General features: G+C 36.0%; 1 protein-coding gene and 1 pseudogene across 1 annotated transcript; one reads left to right on the plus strand and one right to left on the minus strand.

Annotated features, from left to right (window-relative positions):
- Positions 1-4,376: 4,376 nt before the first annotated feature.
- LOC136217125 (probable aspartyl protease At4g16563) lies at positions 4,377-5,591 on the minus strand (annotated as a pseudogene).
- Positions 5,592-6,184: 593 nt separating this feature from the next.
- On the plus strand, positions 6,185-8,317 carry LOC136220569 (cytochrome P450 72A397-like). The gene is made up of 5 exons (XM_066008385.1): positions 6,185-6,544; positions 6,612-6,829; positions 6,893-7,137; positions 7,301-7,673; positions 7,759-8,317. Exons 1-5 carry the CDS (start codon positions 6,274-6,276, stop codon positions 8,185-8,187), a joined length of 1,536 nt encoding a protein of 511 aa, XP_065864457.1. The 5' UTR covers positions 6,185-6,273; the 3' UTR covers positions 8,188-8,317.
- The last annotated feature ends 979 nt before the right edge of the window (positions 8,318-9,296 follow it).

Consider the following 9,296-nt stretch of genomic DNA (forward strand, 5'->3'; position numbering starts at 1 on the left):
GATATCACATAGCATGAGATTACTTAAGAGGTTACTATTAGCTTCGCAATGGTTACACACAAGATTACTGTCTGACTTGGATAACCATAAAGGTTAGTTAACGTCTTGTATGATTGGTAAGACGAACCAGATGCTCGATCTGACCATCATCTCTAAATAAGCCTACCAGGATTACTGCTAGAAGAGGCTTGATGGAACAAAAGGTTTATCAGAATATCTTAATATACATGTAAACAATTGCATAAATCTAGCTAAGAGCATTGTATCAATGTCTTATGGGCCCAGGTGAACGGAGCTATTCAATTGGATTGAAATCCAGTTCAGCCTGACCCAAGTTAATTAAACAAAGAAATGGGTAAAATTGTTTGAATAGAAATTTCATTTTAATTGGAGTAAATTGGAAATATAAATTCAGATAAATTTATACATGTATATATGTGTTTGTAATATATATATATATATATTAAGGGGGTGTTTGGTTGCTCATTTTCATGCTCTTGTTTGTCTTTTCACTTGAAAATGAAGAGTTTTAGGTGTTTGGTTAGTGACCTCTTGTTTGTCTTTTACACCTGAAAAGTAGCTTTTTACAAAAAGAGATAATCCACGCTTTTTGGAAAAGCAGCTTTTTCCAACAGCAAACAGCAAACTATAACAACAAACAACAAACAGCAACAGAAAACAGTAGGTAAAATAACCGGGCCCTAAGTTACAATTATAGTGTATATGTATTTAATATTGGATATTATATATATATGTACATAAGTTAACATGACAAGTATAATGTATGTATAAATAATATTAGATATTATTAATACATTGATAAAATCCAGATATTATCATTGAGGTAAATCCATAAAAATCCATAAGTAAAAGGATTAATTGGTAAACAAAGTCCCGCCACCAGATGAGATCCACTGGGTCAAGGCAGTGGCGTACGCCAGAAGCTATACGCCATGAAAGACCTTACCAAGTGGATACGTCTTATAAATACCATACGCTATAAATGACCCACGTCCTCCAAGCAGACATGGACACACAATCTAAGGTAGATCCGCCTATAGCGTCACTAAGCCGTTACCAAGAAACCACTATAATTAATAGCATTAAATGGTTCCTTAAAGGCACTAATGACCTGATATAAAGAATGTATCATTAAATACATTAAAGGGAATTAAATGAAGAACTACTTCGATGGTTGTAGAATATAGTATAAATACCCCCTTTACATGCACAAAAGACCTCCTCCACAATCAAGTCCCAGTACTGCTGAAAAAAACCTAGTGTCGGACCGTCATGTCTCGATGATTTATCAGCCTGCATCTGGAAAATGGCAGTTCTAAAATCCTCAATAAAAAATGGAGCAATTAAGGCCATATTAGCCTCATTAGTCGCTAGCCGAGGCATTACAGATAAAACATGAAAGGCTTGACTAGTAGGTGCTGCAAATAAATTAGTAAAGTAGGAAAGAATGATATTACCCATCTCATGGCACTCCGTTTGAAGCGTCCCATCTGAATCTCTCAAGCCCGCCAGGTAATTCTATTTTTACCGAACCTTCACAAGAGCATGGAAATACCTCGTATTAGAATCACTACCAGTAAGCCAAAAAGCCTTTGCACATTGTTTCCAAAATGATTCTTCAACCTCCAGCCAATAATCTAGTCGACACTTAGCTGTGTAAAACTCCTCAATTGACTGTTGCTTCGTTTTATCCCGTAAACCCGCTAAAGACCTTTTAAAATATGCAATACGACTTAAGAACTTGTGTTTAAAATTCGTCCCCTATTGTTCCATCGAAGCGGAGCATGCAACCAGCTTCGTTAATATAGCCTATGATCCCCATGCCGACCAATAGTCCCGTAACATACTGTCAAAACCTTCTTCTCTGATCCAGCCAGACTCGAATCTGAAGCGCTATTTCTTACAGATTTGTTGTCTCGGGCGGGTTTCTAATAACAATGGTGTGTGGTCTAAATAAGTCGATGCCAATATTTCAAACGTGTAATGTGGGAAAGTTTCAAACAAGGTAGCAGATGAGAAGCCTCTGTCTAGCTTGTCCCTTATCTAAAAATCAGAACCCTGACTTCTCTCCCATCTAAACCGTTCCCTGGATAGGCTCAGTTCGTCTAACACTGTTGCAAATACAGTGTCCCAAAATACGGCTATTAAACGAGAAGGGAACCGAGCACCCTTTTTTTTCTCCTCTTGACTGAGGATGCAATTAAAGTCACCCAGGACAACCCAGGGCTTGCTTGAACGAAAAGCCAATAACTGAAGAAGCTGCCATGATTCGTGATGTCATGCTCTATCCGCGTAACCGTAAAACCCCACTAACATCCAATCCTCCATAACCTACTCATGCATAATAGCCTTAATATGATGGGACAAGTAACCCTCCACCGAGACACTCTTCTTATCTTTCCATAACAGGGCCAATCCACCATTTCTCCCTACACAATCAACTGTTAGACTGCCTTTAAATTTAAACTTTCTTCGTAAAAAATCAATCCTACTTTTGCATACAAGTGTTTCAATGAGAAACACAATTTTGGGGTTGTGATTCATGATCAACTCGCCTAATGCACGAACTACCCAAGGGTTCCCCGTACCCCGACAGTTCCAGCTCAAGCAATTTATAATGATGGGTGAGGCTGCTCTACAACCTTCACCGTTTCTGTATCTAGAGAATGTGTATTATCTGTAGTATTCACAGAAGAAATAGGCTCTGTAATTAGAGGTGGCTCCACTTCCTTATTTCATGATGTAGTTGATACATCAGCGGCCCCATCTTCTCTCTTCCTTTTCTTTAATTCTAAGAGATCCAAACCAACATCCTCCTCCATACTAGTAGCAGCTATCACTGGGTGCCCATCCCTAGGCGTGCTCTCTACTGGTATAACCGGCTCTTAATTGTGTAGATGAAGACGATATAAAAACTAGATGTGGCCTTCCTGTAAAGGATTTGGCCATCTCGTCTACTCGTTCGGCAGTCCATAAACCTTCCCCTAAGCTCACATTAGAATCCCTTAACCAGCGAGCACCAATTTGATCTCCTCCTCTTCTCAGCGGGGCTCTTAGCCATTCTCCCCATTACTGCTTGACCAGTCGAGTAATAATATGAAAAAGTTGTTCATAGAACCGTTCTGAATGCCCAATCATCCCGCATCTGTAAAAAGTGCACATCTGCTCGTATTTGAAGTGGATATAGGACCATTCCATTGAGGACTTCCGAATGTGCTTGCATCTTTTAAGCGATTGGCTAACATCCACATTACTCGGATTCTCATAAAAGCACGTCTAGCATTAATTCCATTAGGCCCATCATACTCTTAAAATTTGCCTATGTAGTCTCCAATTTTCTTCCCAATGCTTTCCGACATTGCTCCCACAGAATCCAGAAAGGTGTGAGCCTTAATGGAATTTCCTCAAGTAATACTCCATCAGGCCATTGACTCCATACCAGCAAATAATTATCAAAGGACCATGGGCCGCCTACTACAACCCTATCACGATCCACCGTATGAAAAAACTTGAATTCAAACAGATTTGGCCCTAGTTCATAAATAGTGATACCCTTCCCAGGTCTCCATAGACTCGTAAGTCTATTCTTCATGGCATTAAAGTTGATAGACTTGTCTGTCACGAAATGGCCTATCAACGATAGCTCTCGAGCTTGCACTTCCATAGGCCGAATAACCTCCGAAAAATCCAGTGCAACCTCTTTTTCCTCTGTAATCGACAAACTAGCCAAAGTGGTATCCATGGTACCACAACTCAGATAAAACTTCCACAAGACTTACCAACAAAAACGTCATCCAGAACAAGGAATGGAATGGAGAACAAAACGCAGAAGACAAAGCTTACAGAGCACTGACAGTCAAACTCAGGGAACACAGACAGGAACAGAAGAAACTCTCATTAGAGGAGAGACAAGACAGCGTAAAACTCTCACTAGAGGAGAGACAACGGATTGGATGTGTTTTTTTTTTTGGGTAAATTCCAAAAACAACCCCTGTGGTTTCATGTTGTTCAAAAACACCCTTGTGGTTTGTTTTTACAAAAAAAAGGACCGTGGTTTACGCCGTTACCCAAAAAACGGAAAAGGGCTTAACACCATTAAAAATGCTGACGTGGCAAGGGGTAAAGTTGGAAAAAAAAATTTATTTTTTTTAATTTTTATTTTTTCTTTCTTTTTCTTTTTCCTTTTTTCTTTTTCTTTTTCTTTTTTCTTCTTCTTCTTCTTCTAACCGTTGCCGCCACCACCTCCACCACCACCACCACCACTTCCGCCACCGCCATCCCCACCGTCAACTCCTCCTCCTCCTCTTATTTCTCGTGAACTCAGTAATAATGTCAATTATAATGATAATCCTTTGTTTATGCACAATTTTGCTTCTTAAATCCAAATCTATTATTCTCCAAATCATACTCTACATAAAAATTCTGCTGCTGAAAATTCCCCAAAATAATCGCCGGACCATCGCCGCGGCTTCCACCGTCGGCGGCGGGACTGTTACTTATAATCGTTAAACAGACGACTCCCACATCAAGGAACGCGAAGTAATTCGATAATGGAAGTTCCATCTTAGCTCCACCTTTGAAATGAAAAATCAACTCCGGTACAATCACCGATTTCACGCCGGAGATATCAAAACACGGCCGTAAACCGGTCTGATTCTGAACATCAATGGCAATACTGTAATTACGCATTTGCTTCTCAAATGCTTTCGCTACAAGTTCAAATACTGGTTCCTCCATGAACGTGAAAGTCGAACCTGAATCCACTATCGTCCGCTGTTCCCGTCGGCTCCCGGCGCTAGAAAACTGTACGACACTTTAACATCTATATCGCCGACGATGATTTTTCGCAACATTAGATAGTAATAATCCTGAAAAACAAGGTTAGTTCTGGGATTGGTGAGGAACGACGTGTAACTTACACCTTTTGTCTTCGTATCACCGGAATTCGAATCTCTGTCAAGAACAAGCTCGCTGCTCACCGGAGTATCATCGAATCGGCGAGAGATTTCAGGAGAAATCTGGAAATTTCCGAAATCTGGATTCCAGATTTCGAAAATTTCCAGATTTCTTCGAAAATCGGAAATTAAAAAAAAAGAATGGAAGAAAAAAAAACGAAGAAGGAGGAGGAAGAAGAGGAGGAGAGGAAGAAGAAGGAAGAAGGATGGGGAAGAAGAAGAAGGAAGAAGAAGGAGGAGGAAAAGGAGAAGGATGAAGAAGAAGGAAGAATGAGGAGGAGGAGGAGGAAGGAGAAGAAGAGGAGAGAGAAAAAAAATAAAAAAAATAAAAAAATAAAAAAATTTCAAATTTCCAACTCTACCCCTGTGCCACGTCAGCAAATTAACGGTGTTAAGTCCATTTCCGTTTTTCGGGTAACGGCGCAAACCAGTCCTTTTTTTTTTTTGTAATAACAAACCACAAGGGTTGTTTTGCAACAACATCAAACCACATGAGTTTTTTTTTGGAATTTACCCTTTTTTTTTTTTGTATATATTTTACCTAAAAAATAAGAATTAATAAATTAATTGTTTATCCAATAATAAATGAAAGGGTAAATTTAAAATAGAACCCATGTGGTTTCACTAATTTTCAGATAAAGGACTGTGATTTACTTTTTTTTTTTTTTTTTGTAAGTAAGGACTAAGGTTTTCAACTTTAGCAAAATAAAGAATTTTTCGATTGATACTATTAAAATCACCCTTGACGACTTCAAAAATGATATATTTTAAGAACTACTAATATTCTAAGCAACTTTAATTCTTCAATTTTTTTATTTATTTTGAGATTATTTATATGATGTTTGGTAAAGAGAGAGAAAGTTAATGTTTAGAGAGAGAAAGTTCTAAAAAAGATGACTTTCGAAAATCGAAAATGTAGTTTCCATAGCAAATATGACATTAAACAACTTTAATTCTTAAAAATTTTCATTTTTAGGTCGTTAAAGATGGTTTTAATAGCATTAATCCAAAAAGTCCTTGTTTTATTAAAAGTGCGAAACCTCGATCCTCGTTTTGACAAAAAGTAAACCACAGTCATTTATCTGAAAATTAGTGAAACTACATGGGTTTTATTTGAAATTTACCCTAAATGAAATAAAGCCTTATATATATATATATGGAAAGGAAGTATGATTGAATTAGATTCCTTAGTGAAGCAGATTTTGGAACCAAATGAGAAACAGTAGATGATAACAAAATTAAATTGGAGCTTATATATCCTTTGAATCCCAAATACAAAATAGTTGTTCTCAAGGATATGGAATTATCAATGGCAGTATCCATCATGTTAGTAGCAATTGTGACATTGGCTTGGAAATTGGGAAATTGGTTGTGGTTTAGGCCTAAAAAGCTCGAAGCATTTCTCAGACAGCAAGGCATTTTAGGGAATCCATACAGATTCTTTTATGGAGATTTAAAGGAGAATATGTACTTGATCAACCAAGCTCATTCTCAACCTTTCCATCACTTCTCTCACGATATTTCTTCCCGTGGGGCTCCTTTTCTCCGTCATCTCATCCACTCTTACGGTACTTTCCTCTTCTTTTTATATTATTTATTCCATTAATATGAACTTAAGTTTATAGAAAAACGCAGGTAAGAATTCATTTATGTGGATTGGACCAATTCCAACTGTAAACATCATGAATCCAGAACATATTAAACAAGTATTTACGAAAATACATCAATTTCATAAGGTGGAGATCAATCCATTGTTTAAGCTGTTAGTACCAGGACTTGCAAGCTATGAAGGGGACAAGTGGGCTAAGCATAGAAAGATTATCAATCCTGCGTTTAATCAAGACAAGTTGAAGGTACTATTTATATTAATTTCCAAATGTTAATTTCATGGATTTTTATATATTCTTCCATTCCAGCTTATGTTACCTCAAATTTATGAAAGCTGTAATACGATGATTGAGAATTGGAACAAGTTAATGTCAAAAAAGGAGACATGCGAGATAGATGTTTGGCCATGTCTTCAAAGCTTGTCATGTGATATGATTTCTAGATCTGCATTTGGAAGCAATTATGAAGACGGAAAGCTAATATTTGATCTCCTCAAAGAGCTTGCCCAACTCCTTATGCAAACCATACAATCTGTTTATATACCTGGTTCGAGGTAATTCTAATTTTGACTATTAATATCGAGATTGATGATCATGATTTTGAAGGCATTGATTTAGGGCTTTCTCACGAAAATAATGGTCTCACCTTGGTGGCCATTTTATTATTGATAAGAATATTTAATGTCTGACATAGTAGGTTTATTTGATTATATGTAGAGTTTTACCGACTAGGGCAAATAAAAGGATGAAACATATTGATAAAGAAATAAAAGCTTCCCTTGAAAATATCATCAAGAAACGTGAAGAGGCTATAAAAAGAGGGGAAGGCATGAAAGATGACTTATTAGGGTTACTTATGGAATCAAACTTGAAAGAAATTGATAAGAATATGGGAATGAGCATTAATGATGTGATGGATGAGTGTAAGCTTTTTTACTTTGCTGGGCAAGAGACTACCTCTGTTTTGCTTGTATGGACCATGATTTTATTAAGCAAGTTTCCAAATTGGCAAACAAGTGCAAGAGAAGAGGTTATGCAAGTGTTTGGTAAACAAATACCAGATTTGAAAGGGTTGAATCATCTTAAAGTTGTAAGTATTTCCTTAATTTTCTTATATATATATATATATATATATTAATGACATTTTTTTGTTGATACACAACTTAAACGTACAGGTAAGTATGATTTTGTATGAAGTTCTTAGACTTTATCCGGCCGCAGTTGTACTTAACCGAACAGTTGATAAAGAAACAAGTGTTGGGAATATGGTATTACCAAGAGGAGTACAAGTGTGCTTGCCAACAATGTTGATACATCGAGATAAAGAAATATGGGGCAACGATGCATCTGAATTCAAACCAGAAAGGTTTTGTGGAGGAGTTTCAAAGGCAACAAATAATAATCCAGCTGCATATTTTCCATTCGGAATGGGTCCTAGAATATGCATTGGTCAAAACTTTGCTTTAATAGAAGCAAAGATGGCTTTAGCATTAATTCTACAAAACTTCACTTTTCAGCTTTCTCCATCCTATTCTCATGCTCCTCACACTCTTCTAACTCTTCGCCCACAATATGGAGCTCCATTGATTTTACATCAAATCTAGCCTAAAGGGTGCTCAATATGGTCCTTTAACATTGACTTACATGAATAATATTATCTTAAATGGACTTTCATTATCAATGCAATTTTTGTGGTTAAATTACTAAAAGAAATAAGACAAGTCACCAGATGAATTATGATTTTTTTATGCGTCAAATTGTGATGTTTACATTGCCATTTTATTAGTTAGTTTGACGGAAAAAACCAAATTAGAAGGCCAAATTGTAGTTAAATTTCATTTTGAAGTAATCAAATGTGGCTTGCCAAATTTATCAGATTTTGAAGTAAGCAAGAGGGCTTGAGCAACCAGTGTTATAAGGCGGAGGCCACTGCTTTTTTGCCAGATTTCTCGATTCACAGCTTGTGAAACACTACTCAAATCAACCTTAATTGGTATGGAATATAAAGTGCTAAATTAACCGTATATAAGAGTTTTTTCTTTTTTTTTTGGGTAAATGAAAGTCATTAACTCTAAACTTTAACCTTCAAATTTGAGGTTAATGGAAGTAATGGAAACTTTTTAACGAGATTTAATCATTTAACTCTCAATTATAGTCAGACAAACTTTCAATTAATGTTAACTTTTAACCTCGAGTTCCATCACTTTATATTCCTTTCAATTACTTTACTTTCACTTCCATTAACCATCCTAACTCCTAAACAAGGCTTAAACTATTCATGTACAAAAAGTTCATGTTTTAAAAAATGTTTTCTGCAGTCCTCGTTTTATTGTTACTGGTTTTTTTTCCTTTGGTTATATTATTGTTATTAAATACAAAATCAGTTAATTACAATTTTTATCTGTTATTATAATCTGAATAATTTAAGGTTTTTTTTTTTAATTTCTTCATAAAATCAAATACATCTAAAAGTTAATTAGATTTTATAAAAAAAAAAATATAGTATAATTGATAAGATTTACCAACTCAATTAACCAAGTTACTTTAGTTAATTTTCTGTTACTGTAATAGGAATCATTTACAGTTTTCAATTTTAGTTTGTTAGAGAGATAGTACAGCTGTCAACATTCTGTTATAACTGTTTTCAGCTGTTATCTTTCTGTCACTTGCAGTTAGCAGTATAAAAACTAACCTGCCTTTCTTTTCTTTGTAT

Source organism: Euphorbia lathyris, chromosome 2 (assembly GCF_963576675.1).
Source record: "Euphorbia lathyris chromosome 2, ddEupLath1.1, whole genome shotgun sequence".
Taxonomy (NCBI): Eukaryota; Viridiplantae; Streptophyta; class Magnoliopsida; order Malpighiales; family Euphorbiaceae; genus Euphorbia; species Euphorbia lathyris.